A 22,167-nucleotide genomic window follows, 5' to 3' on the forward strand; every position below is an offset into this window, starting at 1 on the left:
CTACTGTTGGCATTTGTTACCCTCCCCCACTTCTCTACAGAACTAGTTTGAATATGTTCCACATTCTCGAGACTAAAACCCTTCACCAAACTTTCTCACACATCTGAATCACTTTGAGGCAAAATAATAACCGGGGTGAGATCCTGTTAGTCGTGTTAAATGATGATGGCAATTGTTCCCTGCAGACATTGTGATTTATTTAGAGGCCAGTATGGTTTGACCTTTTAACTTTCAATTATTTTTACTTAGGAAACTATAAATGAAAAAGATAACTGTCAGTTTTAATTTTTAAAGTTATTTTTATTGATGGGAACACACAGATTAGTCTGTGCTTACATGTTTTCTCTGTGTTGTGCTAAATAGATTAAAAAAAAAAAACAACAAGCTCAGACCAATTATAGTAAGTTAACATCTAGTTGTCATGCCCCAATAAGAAATTGGCATTTTAGATCGTAAAGTATTCTGGGAGAGTGCTGTTATATGTGCCAGGGCTTTGACTGTAGGAATACTAAAAAGCTACTCAATAAGATAATTATATAAATCTTAATTGAATCTTGCTTTGATTGACAATAAAGAGTACCTGACATATAGGAGGTATTTACTAGGTATAGATTTCTGTGGAGTTGAAATAAATTTAAGCAGGCATTTTGGTATTTTCAAGATGCTTGTGGTCACTTTAACAAAGACTGGTTATTATAATGATATCTCTTATTTATACAGCATTGTCAATTTTCAAAATGCTTTTTATCATGAGTTTTCTCATTTGATGCTTTTGTGAACTTTGCTGGGTAGAGAAAGCAAATATTATTATCCTCATTTATTAAATGAAGTAGGTTGTACAGCTAGTAAGTGGCAAACCTAGGAGTTTAATCTTAATCTCTTGATCCCTAGTACTTTGATCCCTATATTGTTCTTGTCATTCAATATTTGATATCTTGTAGAATGTTAGATATCAAAATTTACTGCATTAAGAATTTTAAAAATTATCTATTCCTACAAAACCTTTTAAAAACAGACTTATACAGGTACTTTATGAACTGAAACACATGTAAATCCTTCTACAGACTGACCATAAATATTCCAGGCACACTTTAATATCATAAATTACAAAATATTTGTTTTAAAAAGCAAACCAGAAAGGGAGAGTACAAAAATACATAGACATCATTTTCTTCTTAAAGTGTCAACTTAGAAAAGTTAGCTAAAGAGGGAACTGTTTTCATCTGTGCCAAATATTACAAAATATTTATTTTTAAAAAACAACTTCATTTAGAGACTCTTTAAAATGTTTGAAACTGATGAGGCCCAAATGAAATGGTAGTTTCTTATTATTCATGATCCTTTGTCCATTACTAGATTGTAAAATTATTGATGGTAGAAATGTTGTCCTGCATATGTTTATGTGTACTTCAGTGCCTTGCTTACAGTAAGCCCTCAAAATAAATACTTGATGAAAGTTGAGCTTAATTTACTTTTAATATTTTGCTTTTGATGGTTTGAACTCAACTTCATCAAATCTAAGAAGAAAAAAGAATAGGCACATTTTATCACTTACTTTTTTATCATTTTCCATATTCTTATAAAATTATTAAAATACAAACTAATCATGTTTCTTTCCTACTCTGAGTTTGTGAGATGGGGAAAGAGAAAGGGGCCAACCTTCAATTTTTATGTTATACAGTCCTGATACATATGAATTTGTTGAAATAAGTATGCAGTATTTCATAGCAGGCGAGAAAAATACAATCATATCTACAACAGAAAAAAGGAAAGAAAAACAAATATCTTAGTCTAAATCACTCACATGATAAAGTTTAAACTCCTTAGCTATTAATAGATAGATAATGTCTTTAACCTAAAGCTTCATCTCCTCACCTCCACCCTACACACACACACACACACACACACACACACACACACCCCTTTACTCTCCAGTGACATAGAGCTATCATTTCTGAAGACACCTTGCTTTTTCCCTCCAGCTTGATTTTTCGTTTGTACCATACTAAACCTAGGAAGCCCTGCCCTTCCTCTTGCTTCCAATGAGGTTTCTCCAGGAACCAGCTCAAAATGCACCACTTCAGTTCAAGCAGAATTAGTGCTCTCTCCTTTGTATGTCACAGTGCTGCACTACCCAACGGCTTCCCCTTTTAAATTGTGGTCAGAGCAAAAACAATGAGCCATGCTTTAGTTATATTTTTTCCTTTTTTGTCTCTCTCTTTTCCCTCCTCTTCTCTCCTGCCTGTCTCTGATGCATAGAAGGCATTCCATAAATGCTTGTTGGGTGAGTAAAGTAATGATTAATTACTTTAGTTAGTAATGACACTCCAGCTTTGGAATGAGACAGATCAGAGTTTGTTTTTAGAATCCATCAATTCCTAGCAGTGTGACCTCTGGCAAGTAACCTCACTTCAGTGGACTTCAATCATTTGATTTGTATAATGAGGCTAACAATATCTACTTTGCAGACAGTTGAAAAGATCTAAATGGCCCAACACAATATCTGGCAAAGAGCAGGTGCTCACTAAATGGAAATTTTTATTAGTCTTATTAGCTGGTATGTTTCAGTTTAGTATATTTGTTGCCATCACATAACTTAGCATTTGGCTATCTATGCTAGCTGTGTAATGCCTGCTAATTTTTTCGTTCTTGACCACATTTAAACCTCTCATGTTATACTTTAAATACTGTCCACAGTACCTAAATGAATGGTAGCCACAGACTTGATTTTTAACTGTTGGGTTAGAATTGTGGATCACGGTGAAAAGAGAGCAAAGGATTTAAAAACAATAGGTAGGGGTACACTGAGCTTTGTTAAGTGACTTTCCTTTCTCTGGTCCTCAGCTCATTAATCTGTAAAATTAAGACGAGGGCTTATTGAGTCTTTTTCAACATACAGCATCTGTGATTCTGTGATTAGATAACTATTCCCATTTGTGAAATAAAGAATTGTACTCTAATTAAATAAGCCTCTGTAGCCAGATAGAAAAATGTAGGGTCCAGGTAGGTTGACCAACCTTCTCAGTTTGCCTAGCACTGTCCCAGTTTTGGTGCAGAAAGCCCTGTGTCCCATGACTCCTCTCAGTCCCAGGGAAACCAAGCACAGTTGATCTTCCTAGGTCCAGGGTAATTTGACCAATAAGAGACATTTTTTCTTTATGGTTGCTTAAAGTTTTTTTTTTTCTCTCTTTGATTCCACATTGACAAATAGTGTTTGGTTTTAGGAATAAAGATGAGCAACTAAGTAGGAGAAAATGCAAGAAGAACCTATATATAGTATACAAATAAGCCCCTTTCTCTGATAATAAAATGTCATCGAATCAGTCACTATGTCAAACTTTTTATGTATAAGACACTGTGTTACACTTAACTGTCCAGGGTAGGGATGCAGATCATTCTGTTCCTTCACCCAAGCCAAGTATGTATGTGTGTGGGTGGAAGTGGGGGAATACAGGACATGTACCTAGGGAAAGATCCCCTACGTATCACAAAGCAATTACAGTGCCGAAGTACATTTGACTGTTCAGGAAAGGAAGGGAAGACCAGTGAGGAATAGAAGAGGTGGAATTTAAGGCTGCAGAGGATTTGGATGGGTTATGGAAGTGGCTAGGTAGACAATCCAAGGGGTGGTGCTGCTATGTAATGTACAGGTCCTGTAGATAACTGTACTGGACTCTCAACTCTCATTAAAAACACCTTGGAATCTAGAGGTCTGAGACATTAGGTATACAAAAGAAAAATTTCCAAGAAATGAGAAAGGGAGTTGGGTGGGTGATGACTGGGTTAGCAGTAGAATAAGAGAACCAGGGAAGTGGAAGTACTACCAAAGCATAGGACATGGAACTATTAGCCAAACTCTTTAGAAGTTTTTGTTTTGAGTTTTCCCCTCATTTTTAGGGGAAAACTTAAGGGACCCACTTAGGTCTCTGCTGCCATAATTTTGTTTGGCTCTTACCACTGCATTAGAGAGGTTGGCAGGCTGTAGGGGAAAGGGCAAAGGCTTTGTAGGCCAAACAGGTCTTCATCACTTACTAGCTGTGTGGCTTTGGGCAAGTGAATTAGCCTTGCTTGGATTCTGCTTGCTCATTGCTAAAACAGGAGCAAACTACTTCACTGGATTGTTCTGAGGAGTAATGAGATGATTAATGTGTGTTAAATGCCTGACATTGTAGCTCAACATATTAGTGGCCCAATGAATGGTAAGCCCCTTCCCTACTACCTTCTAGGGTTATAATCATTCATTTGATATTTTGTCTACATTTGTCTAAATAAGGGAAAGAGTCCACTTTTAGCAGCCTCAATGAGAGAGGCTCCCAAGGGAAAGTTGAAAACACAGAGGACAAGCATTAGGTTCTGCTTAGACCACTCCTCACACCTCACCTGGAGATTCTACCTCTCAGCACCCAAACCCTCCTCTAAACCCTCTTCAACCTCCTCCCAATCTCCCCCAAACCCTCTTCTCAATCTTACCTCTACCTTTCCCCTAATCCCTCCATACCTCACTCACTTTCAGCCCTAACCATTCTCTACTCTCTCCATCTTATCCTCTACATCATTTCTCCATCATCTGCAGACCTATCACTACACCTGGAATGTTTAGGAGCCTCCCTAAACATTGAACATTTTCCATTTCCCTCTCTCCCTCCCAATTTACTAGTTCGTTATCTCTTCCTCTAGCTAAGCCAAGAAATAATTCAAACACAAGTAGAAATTGCTAATATTTATTGATTCTTTTAAAAAATATCACTTACAAACTTATTTTCTTTATGTAAAAGATGTTGCAATTTTTGTGATATAGAAAATATTGATAAGAAAAAAATCAAGTCAGTTTAACAGCTACGCTTTTTCATGATTAGTTTCTAATATCTATTCTCATGCGTATTGTTAGTATAATTGTAATTAAAACAGTTCCGCAGAATGCAGGGTTCTGAGATAGAGGCATGCAGAGTTAGTGAAAAAAAAAAAAGCAGCTCAAAGTCATCAGGTTCAGTCTATCATCTAAGAGGCAGAGTGGCAGAGTCGTTGTACAGGTAGCCTTAGTACATAGCAAGAGGTTCAGTAGAAGATTCAGGGAGTAGCAAATGCTGATGACAGCTGAGGTAACAGAAGACAGTTTGCCAGGAACAGTCACTAGGACACAGGATCTACCCAGTAATTATTTCATCACGATTTCTTCTATTCCATCTGTGTCTGAAGCAATAGTAGTGACAATAACGTGATAGAAAGGACACAGCGCGGGTCATGTGTCTCAAGCCAATTGATTCCAAGAATCAGAGGGTATCGTGGTGCATGAATAATGTCAAACTGGAGCTCTTCAACATGGTTTCTAATTTTAACTTGGACAGATGTTGTTTCCTTAGTTATGGGCCCATTAATAAGTGGACGGCCGTCGACAGTTTCCAGCATCAGAGGGAAGATATTACTGCGGATGGGCATCTTCTCTCAAAGAACCACAGTATGATCAATGCTGTTTCTGTAGGAGCCTGAATCTACCATTGCTTGCTCAAAGAATTGTCGTCTTCCCAGTCGGATTTCAACAGTAAGCCATAGTGTATGAGACATGGATATTGGAAGAGAGGGGGACGCATATTTGTAGATTGGCCCACCTGGGGTCCCCCTTACTGGCAGGCCTCGATGTTTCTCGCCTGCAGGGCTTGATGAGGCTTGACAGGGAAATCTCTGGCAAAATGACCAGGATAACCACAGTAGAGGCATAAGTGGTCTTTGTGCTGACGGACCCATTCAGCTTCACTGATATGTGGGCAGTTGATTGCAGCCTGCATAGGTTGGTTTTCAGCTGGTGGACTCTCAGGCCCATCTCCCTCTGCAGAGGAGTTTTTCCCTAATGGATTGGGATCAGGCTTCTCTTCTAGGCTGATGCACTGAGTGATGAGATCAGATAGGTTGGTGGCTGGGCTTGTGTGAGACAGTTCATCTCGTATAGAACTGACAAGACCTTCTTGAAATTGGATCCAGAGAGTGCTTTCATCCCAGTTCAGCTCTTGAACAATGAGGTGGAAGTGGGTTGTTACATGACCCTCTCCTTGGCAGAGTTGACGGATGCACTGGTTGGCATCTTTCATGTTTTCTGGATTATCAAAAGTATCCTGGAGCACATGTATGAAACTTTCACATTGCTCCGGTAAGGGGCTTTGGATATCCAGTAAGAGCTGGAACCACCATCCTGCCTTACCTGAGAAGCAATTGCCAACAAAGCTCACCAGGGCTGCTTCAGTGGGATACAAGTGCCCTCTGACTCTCATGTAACTATACAGTTGAACCAGGAACTCAGGAAGCTTCTGGGAATCTCTATTGAAGGTTAAAGTGTATTGCAGGGGGAAATCTGTAGCCTCTAACCCAATAGGGGCCTGTGGAAACTCTGAAGTTGCTAATGTCTCCACAACTATTAGACCCTCCAGGGACTCCTGGGCTGCTGAGAGTTCTAGGAATTCCTGGGCATTTAAAGGCTCCAGAGGCTCCTGGGGAGGTGGAAGCTCAAGGAACTCTAGCTGTGCTGCAGTGTCCTGGTATTCTGATGCCTCCTGGGGCTTCTCAATATTTGGGGGATCCTGGGGTTCTGAATTCTCGGGCTCTTGGGCTGATGTGGCATCCTGGGTGTTTGCAGGCCCCTGGCCCTCCAAGACTGCTGGGATCTCATGGGCCATTGGAGGTTTCTGGGACTCCTGGGTTGCTGGAGGCTCCAGGGACTCTGGGGCTGCTGGGGCCTCCTGGAGCTCCCAGGCTGCTGGGAGTTCCCAGGGTAGAAGCTCCGGTGGCTCTAGTGGCTTCTGGGGTTCCTTGAACTCTGGGGTCTTTTGGGCCTCCCAGGCTGTTGGGGGATTCATGTGCTCTGGGAGCTTCTGGGGCTCCTTGGCCTCTGAGGACTTTCGGAGTAGATCATCCTCCTTGGCTGCTTGGGTCTTCTGAAGCTCTGGGATCTGGGCCCGGAGAGCAGCATTTTCTTCCATCAGCTGCTGCACTTGAGCCTGCAGAATTTCATTCTCCAATTTCAGAGCAATATAGGAGGCTGCTAAGTCCTCCACCATCTTTTGATGAAATGGGTATGATTTGACAATTTGCTACCAAGAGAGATTGGGTGGGCGTTTGTGAGATCTTTCCTGAAAGCTGCTTACAGGAAGATGTCAGGCTCAGTGAGTTTTCCAAGGGGTGGGTATTTGGGCCCCGCCAAGGCTGAATATCAAGAGGTCACTGGGAGCCTCCGGAGCTCGGCAAGAAGGAGCCTCCGGAGCTCAGTAAGGGGAAGTGTCAGATACACTGCGAAGAGAGTGGGAGCTGAGGATCAGAAACTGTGGAAAGCACACATTCAACATAAATCCAAACAAAATCTGCCCAACAATTCTGGGTTTCTTTTACCATAGGCTTATGTTCATGAGCTGGTGTATATATGCTGGATCTGACTCCACGACATTTTAAGAACAGCACCTGTCCCAGACTGTGCATGTCATTTTGCATTTATCCTTTGAAACTTAACATTATATCAAAAGCAACTTTTCCATATTATTTTCTGTTTTATATAGTCTTTAATTTTGAATATTTGCCTAATACCCCAATGTAACATTTGGATTTTAACAGCTGCTTTCAGTGACTAAATCAAATGTTTGAGCAATGTGGGAATTTTAGGCTCTGTGGTGGGCCAACCCAAGAGATATTTTTGGGTGACTAGGGTGGTAGGAAGTAGGAGGGAGCTCTTTGACACCTCAGAAATCATACCACATAAGTAACCACACAAGACCAGCCTCAGGAGAAAACAAGCAAAAGTTGACTAAATATATATATATGCCCTCAGCAGACACATGCATATTATTTATAAAATGCCTCAAAATAGTTAAGAAAATAATCTTTATAAATGTACGTTACCATTCAGAAACTTAGTCCAGGAGCTTGGCTGTCTGTGTACCCATCGCTGAGGAGGGAAGTGTGTAAATGGCTGTGGAGGCTTGCCTTTTCTGCACACACTGAACTCAAGCAAACACACCCACTCCCAGAACACATTCCAACTCTCCTGTGTAACATAGCTTTTTAAAGTGTGGAAGAGTTTTTTGACAGTACCTCACAGTTCAGAGCTGCAGGGAAAGTAGGATGCTGTGCTGATGTGAAGCAGCTTCATGTACTCAGTCCTTGGTTACTTTAATGAATATCTGGCCAGGAAATTGTGAGTAATACCACCGCCCTTGTGAAAAGTTGCAAACATTTTTGAATGACCACAGTGGTTTGGGATGTGATTTTTTACGTCTGTCTCATGTAACCTACTCTTACTCTGTCCAAATTGGGCCATTTGTTTACTTCTCACTCAGAGAACAGTCTGCAAACCCTCAGCCCCTTCCCTTGCTTACTACCTATTCAGTCCCTAGGGTTTTTCCTTGCAATGTTTTCTTGGAAAATTTACCATGGACAGATCTAGAAAAGGTATAAAAGGGTACAAATATCAGGGAGACCAACTGTGTTGGTGGGTACTTATAGCAGTCTTACAGAGTCCCTGGCTCTTTCTGAATGTCCTGGACCAAGGATCTCATGCTTCCCTGAACTGATCAGGTGCTGCAGGTAACACTCAGGGCATCCACTAAAGACTGGCCTCTTGTGAAGTGACCCTGCTCAGAATCTCACTTTCTCTTCTCATGCCAGATCACAGTTATGCCTTGGGTATGGGCTATGTGGCCATTTTAGGCAAGGCTTAGGGGCAACTATTTTTATTCAAGTAAGGAGTGGGGTTGAGGTTTGCATTTGGCCATTTCAAATCACGCATCATGTCAACCATAGTCCCATGTCTCCTTTACAAATGGTCAGTTCTGCATTAGTCAGCATAATGGGATAAACCCTAGTGATGGAATAGGCCCAAAACCTAGCAAATTGACAGACTGGGCTACCTGAATCTGAATGCAGAAGCTTTGAAAGTAAAAACAAAATCTGCTGCAAATCGAGTTTGTTCTTTCCTTACCTTTCAAAGTTTTATTTTTCTAGAAACACCACACATATAAAAATACCACCATCATCAGGGATGATGTGTTCTATTTATGTGAAGTTTTCAGATAACTGAAGCCTTCTTGCCCTCCAAGAAGCCAAAACACACAGTTAACATTTATTTTATCCAGAAAGAAAAGAGAACTTCCAACACCTGAATTTCTAATGGGCTTAGTTAGGGAACAACTATTAATTGAAACTCTTTCCTAATGCTTAGCAATTTCTGTAACAATGAGTTTGAAGGTTCAATACTGGACATCAGGTTGAAATTTAACAAATAGTATTTCAATTCAAAAAAATCAGAGAAATATTTATAGCATATGTTATACCTCTTCGTCCATTCTTAAGAAATGATTTTGCATATAATTTAATCCAGTTTTAATGGTTTGGATTCATACTTACACAAACCAGCTAGTTTACCCTGTTGTAACACAATGTTGCCCTCTGAAAGCTACTGAGAGGTATAAAGTGGTCTGTCTTCAAATTAAAAACTTCCAAATTGCTATGCTTCCCAACTTCTTGTATTTTCTTTTCCTTTATATTTTTATACTCTTTTGCAATCAAGTTGTAACATAGCCCTTCATGTTATACCTATATGCCTGTCTATACTTACCCTATACAAATTTGGCAAATTACTTCATCCTTCTGATAGTTAGAATCTAAACCTTAGTTTATGAAACTGTAAAATGAAGTTATTAATATTATTTGACTTTATAGGGTTGTCAAAAATTCAGTGAAATAATGTGTGAAAAAAGCCTTAGCACAGTGTATGGCAGCTAATAACACCCAATAAAGGTTAATAATAATAATAAGCTGTAGCAGCAGTCATCTCATTTTAATTTATTCTTTTTAATCACCTGTGAATTGGGAAACTGAATAGGTAAACATGCTAGAGTTGTGTAGAGGCTGAGAAAGGGGTCTCATACCAAGAAATCTATGGTGCATCGATTTTACAGCATTGGTTTTTCACCACTTGGGAACTTTTATCTTTTCTTCCTTGCTGGGATATAGACGGTTTAGTTTCCAAATAGTACTCTAGAATCAGGACTGGAGGCACCTGAGCAGGAAGGTTAGAAGATTAAAATTGGAATTGTGAAGCAGCCAAGATAGATGTTTAAAAAGTTCATGGACTAAAGCACTGAAAAGTATCTTGCCTACAGGAATATTTATTCAGTGTATAAACACAGAAACCTTTCTTTCCCCAGCCCCCTACACTAAACAGCAAAGATCAAATTCACCATCCTTAAGTACAAGTTCAAACTGCCTAAACATAGAGAATTATTCTTTTCTGGGTGGAAAAGGGAGCTACACAGACTTTTGTCAAAATGCCTAAAGTGGTTTTAGCATCCTGAATTTGTCAAGTGAGAACAGGAAAGTAAGAATAAGAAAGTAATCACATCCAAATTTTCATCATGTTTCCCCTACGCTGTAATTCTTCTTCATACATTCACAATACGATGGAATGTATGGATCCTTTAGAATGGTCATGAAAATATTTTAAGTAAACGAGGTTTTGTTAACTATGCAAATGAATATTTCGGGAGAAAAGAGACAAATATGCTCATTTAACAGATATAAAAAGACTACACACTAATAAGAAATATTCAGGCTCAGTTATGTTAATAAGCTACATATGTTGATTGTTAGCTTAGGGAGAAAAGGAAAGAAAAGGTTGAATGCAATGCAGTTATACTTTGTACATTCCACTGACTCGTAATTTTCTTTTGTCGGCAAATATACAAACTAAATGTTTTAGGTCTCTCCCAGGGTCTTCCTCCCCTAAGCTGGCTGGGCTGCATCTTTAAGCAACTCCAACTTCCGTCCCTCCCTTTTCTCACTCTGAAAAACAGTCAATGGGACAATTTACCCTACAGGTCTCTGGCGCAAGGACCAGTCACCCCTCGGGGGCAGTCCCATCCTGGTGTGTGTTTTATTTAACATATTATTCCTATGGTTACATTATAGCTTGCAACACTTTCTTAAATTTAACCCATAATGTGATTAGTACGGATTGAAACTTTTCATTGTCAACAACACCCCGTAATATAGCACTGGGGCAGCAGGAGTTCCCAATTTCTCTGGAAGTTAGAAGGCTGACCAAAAATTCTCTTTACTCATAAGGCCAGGACCCAGAGGACCTAGTAATGGTATGGAAACAGAGTCTATCCCACACAAGAGTCAAAATTTGTCACTCATCTCCGTTTATGAAATTTACAACCTTCTCACTTTATTTCTTATCCCATACTTAGGAGGCTTTTCCCTTTGATCAGCTGTCACACTGGGAAAGTAAGGCCCTACTGAAATACTAACTCATAAGGCTTTAAAAAATCTTTCTTGGGGGTGTTTGCATTTTCGTAGGATATTTTGAAAGACTGCAATCCATTCAAGACTCTTCTGTTAGGAGAGATACCCTTGGTCAGAGGTATCATTTTGATGTCCTTCAGATTACACCTTGTCAGTGGCCTTATATTTGATTTCCTTATAAAGTTGACCCAATATGGCCCCAGTGTTAGCAGCAGATATGCTTAATGATTTTAATGCTCTGATTTCACTAAATCCTTGTGAAGGCACCAGAATGCCTTAGTTTCCTCACCAAGGCTGAGGAAACTACCATCACAGCCTAACCAGGGAATGGGGGACTTTGCTATAACCCCACTTCTGGGGATGCACTTATTGTAGAGATCTGTCCTTCTCCTCTACTTCCTGGACCTCTTACTCTCCGAGGCCTACCAATGCTGGCTCACCCAGAAGTCAGACTAAGTTTAAGCTGATGGTACCAGCAAAGCAGGAGAGATGGGAAAGACAAGATGCAGGGAGAAGCAGGGAGATGAGGGGCTAGAAATGGAGAGAAGGAGAAAGGGAGAGAGAAAAAGAGAGGGAGGGATATGGGGAGAAAGAGACGGTAGGGGAGAAGGCAAGGAGAAGGAAAGATAATATCAGGAAATCTAGAAAGGAGCTTAAAACCTCAGCATAGGTACATTTTGGTCAGTGAAAGATAAAATTTAATTTTATAGTTTAGCATTTTAAAAATTAGATAAAATAATGAAGCATTACCTTTTAAGTGCTTAAGCTTACCTCTACAGGTCTTAATTAGTCCATAGTGGGTGATATGGTAGCGCCTCAATGGGACTGAAGAGGACGGTAAGGGTGTAGAAGTGGAAGATGTAGGAGTGACTGGGGTGCTGAGGAGAAAGAATATCAAAATTGGCCATTTTTCTGTGTGCTACAAATAAGATATTAGTTGTTAAAGTGCTTTAACAATGTGCTAATGGAAAGAACTCAGGCTTTGAAGTAAGGCAGGACTAGTTTCAATTCCCACCTCTGCTATTTGCTAGTTGTATGGTCTTGTCCAAGTTGCTTAAATTCTCTGAAACTCATTTTCCTCACTTGGAAAATAGGAGATAACAATGGGTAATTACTGAGTTGCTGGGAGGATTAGAAATAATGTTAGTATTTAATAATAGGCATTTTCTGAGTTGTAGCTTATGATAAAAATCATATTGACAGTGGAAAGAGTTGTCATTGATTTTCATGTCAGCTTACCTAGTGCATTCGAGCAAAACTCTTCTCAATTTTTTACATATAAACTCAACATAATATAATTGCTCCAATATATAGATGCTCCTCACCTTGTGACTTACAATAGGGTTATGTCCTGGTAAAGCCATTGTAAGTTGAAAATATCATAAGTTGAAAATGCATTTAACATACCTAATCTACTGAACATCATAACTTTGCCTAGCCTATCTCAAATGTGCTCATAATACTTACATTAGTCTACAGTTGGGCAAAATCATCTAACGCAAAGCCTGTTTTATAACAAAGTGTTGAATATCTCATGTAATTTATTGAATATTGCACTGAAAGTGAAAAGCAGAATGATTGTGTGCGTATAGGAAGTACAGTTTCTACTGAATGCGTATTGCTTTTGTACCATTGTAAAGTCAAAAAATCGTATGTTGAACCATCATGAATCAGGGACTATGTGTATTTTGCTTTCCATAATGTCAGTCTACATTTCTTCCTTCTCACCTTCTTTCCTCAAATATTTATTGAGCATTCAGGTGGTTTAAGTCACTGTACTGTGGTTGTCTATATGCACGTGTGGGTGTATGTGTGTGTGGGGGAGTGTGATGTATGTGTTTGTGATGCATATGCTGAGTGAGGAATACAAAGATGAATCCTCTTGGAACTTTTTCTCAAGGAGTTTACAGGCCAGTGGAACAGGAAAAATATGTATTTTCCTATTAATATGCAGAAATTTCTCAGTGCTAAATGTCATGTGAGAGATAAAGTCCTCCAAAGGTGGAAAACTTGTGGATGTGGTGGGGTGTGGTAGAGAGGAGTGAGGGGTGAAATTTTGGAAAGCTTAATAGAAGAGGTGGCTTTTGAGTTGAGCTTTTGAATTTGAATTTGAGAGAAGGGTAAGATTTGATCATCCCAGTATGAGGGTGAATTTAGAATGGATGAAGAAAAAAAAGCAACTCTGCTGCTGTAAAGATACCTGAAAATGTGGAAGCGACTTTGGAACTGCGTAGCAGGCAGAGGTTGGAATAGTTTGGAAGGCTCAGAAGAAGACAGGAAAATGTGGGAATGTTTGGAATTTTCTAGAGACTTGGAGGGCTCAGAAGACAGGAAGATTTGGGAAAGTTTGGAACTTCCTAGAGACTTGTTGAATGGCTCTGACCAAAATGCTGATAGTGATATGGACACTAAAGTCCAGGCTGTGGTGGTCTTAGATGGAGATGAAGAACTTTTTGGGAACTAAAGGTGATGCTTGTTATGTTTTAGCAAACAAACTGGTGGAATTTTGCCCCTGCCCCAGAGATCTGTGAAACTTTGAACTTGAGAGAGATAATTTAGGGTGTCTGGTAGAAGAAATTTCTAAGCGGCAAAGCATTCAAGAGGAAGTAGAGCATAAAAGTTTGGAAAATTTGCAGCCTGGTGATGCAATAGAAAAGAAAAAACAATTTTTCTGGGAAGAAATTCAAGCCCGCTGCATAAATTTGCATAAGTAACAAGGAGCTGAATGTTAATCACCAAGACAATAGGGAAAATATCTCCAGGACATGTGAGAGGCCTTTGCTAAAGGCCCTCCTATCACAGGCCTCAAGGCCTAGAAGGAAAACATGGTTTTGTGGGCTGGGCCAGGGCCCTTCTGTTGTATGCAGCCTAAGGATCTGGTGTCCTGCTTCCCAGCTTCTCCAGCCCTGGTTAAAAGGGACCAAGGTACAGCTCAGGCTGTGGCTTTGGAGGGTGCAAGCCTCACTCTTGGCAGCTTCCACATGGTGCTGAGCCTGTGGATACACAGAAGTCAAGAATAGAGGTTTGGAAACCTCTGCTTAGATTTCAGAGGATGTGTAGAAACATGTGAATGTCCAGGCAAAAGTTTGCTGTAGGGGCAGAGCCCTCATGAAGAACCTCTGCTAAGGCAATGTGGAAAGGAAATAAGAGGTGGGAGCCCCCACACAGAGTTTCCACTGGGGGACTGCCTAGTGGAGCTGGGAGAAGAGGGCCACCATCCCTCAGACCACACAATGGTAGATCCACCAACAGTTTTCATGGTGCACCTGGAAAAGCCACAGACCCTCAACACCAAGCCATGAAAGCAACCAGGAGGGGAGCTGTGCCATGCAAAGTCACAGGGGTGGAGCTACCCAAGGCTGTGGGAGCCCACCTCTTGCATCAGTGTGCCCTGGATGTGAAACATGGAGTCAAAGGAGATCATTTTGGAACTTTATGGTTTAATGACTGCCCTATTGGATTTCAAACTTGTATGGGGCCTCTAGCCCCTTTGTTTTGGCCAATTTCTCCCATTTGGAATGGGTATATCTACCCGATGCCTGTACCCCCACTGTATCTAGAAAGTAACTAACTTGGCTTTGATTTTATGGGCTCACAGGTGGAAGGAACTTGCCTTGGCTCAGATGAGACTTTGGACTATGGACTTTTGAGTTAATACTGAAATGAGTAAAGACTTTGGGGGACTGCTGGGAAGTCATGATTGGTTTTGAAATGTGAGGACATGAGATTTGAGAGGGGCTGGGGTGGAATGATGTAGTTTGGCTGTGTCCCCACCCAAATCTTATTTTGAATTATAGCTCCCATAACTCCCACATGTTGTGGGATGGACCCGGTCAGAGATAACTGAATCATGGGGGTGGGTCTTTCCAGTGCTGTTCTCATGATGGTGAATAAGTCTCATGAGATCTGATGGTTTTATAATGGGGAGTTCCCCTGCACAAGTTCTCTCTTGTCTGCCACCACATAAGATGTGACTTTGCTCCTTCTTGCTTTCTGCCATGATTGTGAGGCCCCACCCCCAGCCATGTGGAACAGTGAGTCAATTAAACCTCTTTTCTTTATAAATTATCCAGTCTCTGGAATGTCTTTATTAGCAGCATCAGAACAGACTAATACAATCTCCAATGAAAGAAATCATGAGAACAAAAGCACAGAGGTTAGGAACTTCAGCTTGTGAATGGGGGAAGCAACAGTTCAGTTTGGATAAAACCTAGGGTATGTGAAGGAAATGTGTAAGTTCATAGACATAAAATGTAATACAGAGATACTCAAAGAGAAAGTTGAGTTTTAGCAGAAAGATGACAATAAAAAGCAAATATTTTATATGTACATGGTCAAGAAATATGTGATTCTGGCAATTTCTAACTGCTCTAAATATTTTGTCAATTTACCAAGATCCTAGCATCCATTTATACTCCCTCAAACCCAGGAACACCTGGTAGATTTTTAATATGATCTATCAGGTGATCTTCTCTTTTAATGTTTCCTAGAGCTTTTGAATGTATGTTTTCTTAACACTGTAATCCTGGCTGTGATTTCCCTCATGCTCAGAATGATTAAATTTTCCTTCACCTTTGAGTCAGGTATTAAACAGGCATAGCTGTCCCATGCTAACCCCAGCATGGACCTCTTGGTTTAGTTATTTTATCTCAATCTCTTCCTGTAGAATATTTACATAACCAAATTCCATTTCCCCCTTTCCTTCCACTCCGTTTCTGCAATTATTTTGTTCTTGTCACTACCCTATTTGATTTTTTAGCAGAGCTGGATTGTCTAAAACTGCATTCTTTGTGTGTACCCCTGACAGAAAGAGAGGCCCCTTCTTAGTTTCTTATTATTTCTTGGCTGAAAGACTGAAGCAGAAAATATCATTAGTGAGGAGTCACATCAGATTCCTGGGACATTTGTATGTTCTTTATGGATGCCAGCAGAGTTGACTCTATCAGCATGTGCAAATGGGAAGGATTACACTGATGAATTATTTGTCAAAAACTGAAAAGACATTTTGGTTTTCTAAAGTTTTAGAGAGAACTTAGTGATTTCTTTTTTCCAGTTCTCTTTAAGCAGGCTAGGCAGTACTCACGGGCACTTTTTGCTTTCAGCATTTGTATAACCCAGGTATAATGCAATGCAGTCACTGTGCTACATCAGGGCCACAGCAGTAGATAACAGTATAAAAAATAAAGATTGTGATTTTAAAAGAACTACTTAGAGACATTTCTGGCAAGTTTCACCAGAAACTGTTAATCATGGTGACTCTGGGTAGTGGAAATTGAAGAGACTTTTACTTTTTATTTACATTTTTCTGCAGCAGTTGAATTATTTTAAAAATATGAGTACACATTTCTTTTATGGAAAATAGGAGCCTTACTACCTGGCTGTGGCCTCATGTGCATGTTTATTTATTTGGTATTCAAAACCCTCTAGAATGCAGCCCTAACTTCCCTTTCTGGCAATGCTTCCCTTTACTTTTACCTATACACTACTAGTCTTGTTAGTCTCTACATTGTGCCACCCACATGGCACATTCACCCTACCTTTTTTACATGGCTATGCCCTCTGACTGGCTTTTGACCTTTAGAAATTTGTTCCTTTCTAGGTCTACCACAGAAGCTGCCTCTTCCAAGCAACCTTTTGAGAGATTTTTAGCCCACCACTCCCCCTCTATCTGTCCTGTGCTAATGTTGCAAATGCAGCCACATTGATTGTAGTTCTCAGTTAGTACCTAATTATTTCCTGTATTAGTATTTTCTGACTAGTTACAGGAGCCAAATTCTTGTTCTGCCATAGCCTAGCTGTGTGATTCTGGGCATGTAGCAATCTCTCCGGGTGTGTTTCCTCATCTAGAAAATGAGGGATGTCCACCCCTATCTGACAATGAGGGTGGGAAGCTATTTTTGCCTTACAAGAAAAAGAAGGAACTTGTTATTTTGTAGTTATCTCTACTTCATTTGCTGACCTTTGACTTCTACCCTTTATGCATACTGAGCCTCCCTGTTCCATCCCATTAAATCAGCCCCAATTTAAGGAAGTTTTGCATTGTCCCTCAGTTCTTTGTACCTAACACATACAATCTTATTTAATTTTTTCAAATCTCTGTGATTGCAATGCAACGCAAATAGCTCATCAAATAAAACTGGTTTTGAGTATAAAAAAAAAAAAAAAGAAAATGAGGGATGTTGGGAGATCTCCTAAGTGCTTTCTATTTCTAACAAACTAGGATTTTCATATTTGTGAGAGAGACTTTAAAAATTCCAAGGCACTATACAATAAAAATTTGTATTAGAATTATACTGTTTGTATTTCCTGCAGCTCTTACGTCACCAAGTAAAATACCCGTATCTCTGACAAACTGTACAAAATGTCTTAAGATTTAATACAAATTCTTTTTGGCTTGAACTAAAGTCCAACTTTCCACAAATGGAAGTATATTTTTCACATATTAGAGACACAGATTTGAACATGTTTCTTCTATTGGCAGTTTTGCCTTTCATTTTTGAGCTAGCAATCACTTGAATATATTTTGATTAATGGAAAATTTGCATTAACGAACCATTTAAATGCTCTTTTTACATCAAGCCTGACAATTTAGAAATGTCCTAGTATCATATATTGGCAATCTTTCCGAAGAAATTAACTCCTCAGAAATGACAAATAATATTACTGTCCCCATGCATTATCTGTGGGAATAACAATATTATCATCATCAACAACAAAGCTAACACTTCCATAGCACTTACTTTGCACTAGGTACTATCCTAAGCTCTTTACATATATTAATTCACTCAGTTCTCTCAACAACACTGTCAGGTAAGCATTTCCCCTTCCATTTCATGGATGAAAAAAACCGAGGCCCAGAAAGGCTAAATAATGTGCCAAGAGGTCACACAGCTGGTAAATTGCAGTGATGGGACTTCATCTCAGGAAATCTGTCTTCATATTCTCTGCTCTAAGCTATTAAGCTAAGCTGCGTTCAACTCTGCTCTCAAATTTCTGTGTGACCATGGATAAGCCCCTTTCTTTCTTATATGCTTATGTCTTATATGCTTATATAAAAGTGGAGACATTAAATTAGTCAGAGATTGCAAACTGATCACCCATGGGCTCGATGTAGCCTGCAGATATATATTGATCTGTCTGTACTTATCTTAAAGTTGATTAAAATTCAGGGGATTCCACAAAACAATCCATATTTCCAATTTTTCTTGAAAAGCTGGGAAATCTGGCCATACTATGTCCATGTTCCCACATAGCAAGAGCCAACAGGAACTTAGTATACACTGGTTGCTTCCTTTAGCTGGGGAACAACTCTAGTTTTCTATGGTTCTACCACTCCCTAGTTGCATTAAAACTACCTGATTTACTCTTTTGCTTTCTCTACCTTGTTCCTTGTATACATTTGAGCCGGAGCTCTAATATCCCTGATATATAACCTTTACAGTCTCTTTTAGCTTGAACATTTAATATTTCCATGTGTAGTAAAAACTTACTGTAGTTGCTACTGATACACATAAGTGCATAGATGACCCTTTAAGACATAATGTCAAATGAAAGCAGCCAGAAACAAAAGAGTAAATGTTATCATTATTTGAAGTTCAAGAACCATCAAAGCCTGACAAAACAAGCAATGGGGAAAGGACTCTGTATTTAATAAATGGTGCTGGGATAACTGGCTAGCAATATGCAGAAGACTGAAGTCAGACCCTTATATTTCAGCATATACAAAAATTAACTCAAAATAGATCAAATATTTAAATGTATGACCTCCAAGTATAAAAATCCTAGAAGACAATCTAGTAAATACTCTTCTTGACATTGGCCTTGGCAAATAATTTTTGACTAAGTAATGAAAAGCAATTGCAACAAAAACAAAAATAGACAAGCAGAACCTAACTAAACTAAACAGCTATACCAATATGGAGTCAATAGTGAGCAGCTGTTGCCCTGGCTAGGTGCTCAGGAACTAGGAGTTGAAAACAACTTGCACACCTTGGAGACAAGAGCCCTTGTCTTGTCTTGGCCAGTCTTTTCCCTCCTCCGAAATCATCACTTGTAAGTGTCTTGTTCTCAGGGTGATTTGCATGCTTACAAAGAGTTTGGCAGGCAGGACAATACTCTCTATGTGGCCCCTATTCCTCTATCTCAGTTAGAATTGGGAAATTTACTGTTATCTTTTTAAATTGCCATTTGTATTTGTTTGTTTGTCTTTTTGAACACTGCATTTTGTACCTTGAAAAACCCTGTAATCAGAGAATGTTCATTAACGACGGAGTGAAAATGAATAATGTAATTTCAGTATTTCCAGAATTCTAACATTTACGGAATAACTAAAACTTGTTTGATTCTAATTTTTTCGAAAATAAAACCAACTCTGGTGGTATATGTGTCTACTTTAGAAGGGATCTGTGGGTCTTCAGATGTCTATCCTGTCTCCTAAACTGTCACCTTCGCCTCAGTTCCACTGTCTGAAATTTGCCATTTTATATTTAATATCTCTCTTTTACTAAGGAAATATATTCTTTTGCATTAAACATTGTCTCTGTCTGGGGTTGAATAGTGCCCTCTTGAAATTCATGTCCACCTGGAGCCTCAGAATGTGACTTTACTTGGAATAGGGTCTTTGAAGATATAATTAGTTAAGATAAGGCCATACTGGATTAAGATGGGCCCTAAGTTCAAAGACTGGTATCCTTATAGGAAGATCATGTGAAGACGAAGACACACACATAGAGAAGATGCCCATGTGAAGATGAAGGCAGAGATTAGAGTGATGCATGGACAAGCCAAGAAATTCCAGGAGCCACGGGAAGCTAGAAGAGGGAAAAAATTTCTTTCCTAGAGCTTTCAGAGGGAACATGGTCCTGCTGACACTTTGATTGTACTCTTTCCGCTTCCAGAACTTTGAGAGAATACATTTCTGTTTTTGAAGCTACATATTTTGTGGTAATTGTTACGGCATCCCTAGGAAATTGATATAGCCTCTTATATCAAGTCCTTGCAGACAGGTGCCTGGATGGGGCATTCTATGAAGTCACTGGCACTTCAGTGGGAAAGCACTGGATTAACAGGTAGGAATCACTAGGAGGTGTAAAAGGCCTTTGAACAGGAAACAAGGAAGGGGAGAGGAAAGATGATCACATTTTGCTTATTGCACAATTGAAGACCAGCCCTGTAGAGAGTAATCACCAAAGACTCTGTCAAATGCCTGGACCAAGGCCAGCTTTCTGTCCTATACCAATATGGAGTCAATAGTGAGCAGCTGTTGCCCTGGCTAGGTGCTCAGGAACTAGGAGTTGAAAACAACTTGCACACCTTGGAGACAAGAGCCCTTGTCTTGTCTTGGCCAGTCTTTTCCCTCCTCCGAAATCATCACTTATAAGTGTCTTGTTCTCAGGGTGATTTGCATGCTTACGAAGAGTTTGGCAGGCAGGACAATACTCTATGTGGCCCCTATTCCTCTATCTCAGTCAGAATTGGGAAATTTACTGTTATCTTTTTAAATTGCCATTTGTATTTGTTTGTTTGTCTTTTTGAACATTCATCTATCTATTTGTTTTACTACCCATCCCCTGCTCCCCTCCATTGCATTTTTTGGCAATGCTTCTCTAGACTTGACTAGACTTGGTTTTGTTTTCTGAATCAAGTGATGTTTCATTTCGATCCAATACCCAGGGGAGTAGGGATGACCAGGGGTCTTAGGCTCTGCTTTACTTTTTGCTGATTAGGCCAGAGCAGGGTGGCTGTTTCTAATTCATTTTACAGTTTACTGTTGGTATAATTTATCTCCCTGAGAAAGTCCTCTCATTTGTCTGCATTTTCACATCTCAGTCACCTCTATCTTGTCTGAGCATCGGGGTAGGTGGGTGGTTGTCACAAGTACAGACTTGTCACAAGTACAGATATATCTGATTGTATTATATACAATTTTGTAGGTTGCAATTTTGCTACCCCTGTCTTCATAGTGGACCTTCACTAACCTGGAACATGGTTTCTAAGGTACATATGTGAAAAATGAATGTAGAGACCTGCCACATAAGAGTGCTGTTGGTATGACATGAAGAGACTGGCAAAGATACCTTTTCTTATCTCTACACCAAAGAAAACAAAAGCTGCTTAACAATTTTGTCTATGGTTGACATGACAGTAGAATTCAGCTGCATGCTCAAGCAGGCCTCAACTGTTTTGTTCTTTGTTCCACACAATGTCTATGAAACAATAATTTATAATGGTGATGAAGAGCATTAACTAGCATATATTGCTTTCCTTGTTTACATTATGGTTCCTAAAGCCATGCTTTTCTGGAAGGAAGAATGAGAAATTTACTGGTTTAGGAGTCAAGAAACATGTTTTTTTGCTGACTATGAAGCTCCCACTATTAATTTAGCGTCCTGTAGTATCCTGTAATATGCTTTAAAGGGAATCACCAGTGTTAGTTTCTCTTTTCCAATTTGGTCTGACAAAGCCCAGGCCTGAAGTCTTTGGGGAAAGAAAAGTTTAGTGGGCATAGTGCTAGTCTCTAAATCAAAAGATCTCCATTTCAGAGGAGCATGTGATTCACAGATGTTATTTTCTTTCTAACAATTTCACTATCAGATATTACACGAAATATTTATTTGTTTTGTTTGAATTCATAGAATGTAACCTCATTAGACCAAAAAAAAAAAAAAAGCCTTACTCTCCACTGTTTCTTTAGTGCTTACAATGGTGCCTGCAACTTAGTAGGAGCTTAGTAAATATCTGTGAAAACAGTGAATGAATGAGTGAACGACTTTGGGAAGCTGTAAGGGTTATCTAACCCACTCTCACACTAACATTCTCTCCAACATCCCTGACAAACAAACATTCATCCAATCTAGACTCAAGTCTCTCCAGGAACAGATAACT

The 22,167-nt window shown here is 39.5% G+C and overlaps 2 protein-coding genes across 8 annotated transcripts in view; one reads left to right on the forward strand and one right to left on the reverse strand.

Annotated features, from left to right (window-relative positions):
* Positions 1 to 22,167, forward strand: part of LPAR4 (lysophosphatidic acid receptor 4) — a 129,656-nt gene that overhangs the window by 20,722 nt on the left and 86,767 nt on the right. The window lies entirely within an intron of this gene.
* The window catches only part of RTL3 (retrotransposon Gag like 3), a 276,323-nt gene continuing 258,861 nt past the window's right edge, over positions 4,706 to 22,167 (reverse strand). The window contains exons 4-5 of one of the 3 annotated variants that reach the window (XM_055267169.2): positions 12,055 to 12,161; positions 4,706 to 7,275 (exon numbers count right to left, since the gene is read on the reverse strand). In XM_055267169.2, the coding sequence (XP_055123144.1) occupies positions 5,619 to 7,046 (1,428 nt within the window). In that variant the 5' untranslated portion in view covers positions 7,047 to 7,275; positions 12,055 to 12,161 and the 3' untranslated portion in view covers positions 4,706 to 5,618. Of the gene's footprint in view, positions 7,276 to 7,878; positions 8,186 to 12,054; positions 12,162 to 22,167 lie in introns of those variants that run through there. The other 2 variants (XM_055267170.2, XM_055267171.2) reach the window with 2 other exon arrangements.

The sequence above is a fragment of the Symphalangus syndactylus genome, chromosome X (genome assembly GCF_028878055.3).
Source record: "Symphalangus syndactylus isolate Jambi chromosome X, NHGRI_mSymSyn1-v2.1_pri, whole genome shotgun sequence".
NCBI lineage: Eukaryota > Metazoa > Chordata > Mammalia > Primates > Hylobatidae > Symphalangus > Symphalangus syndactylus.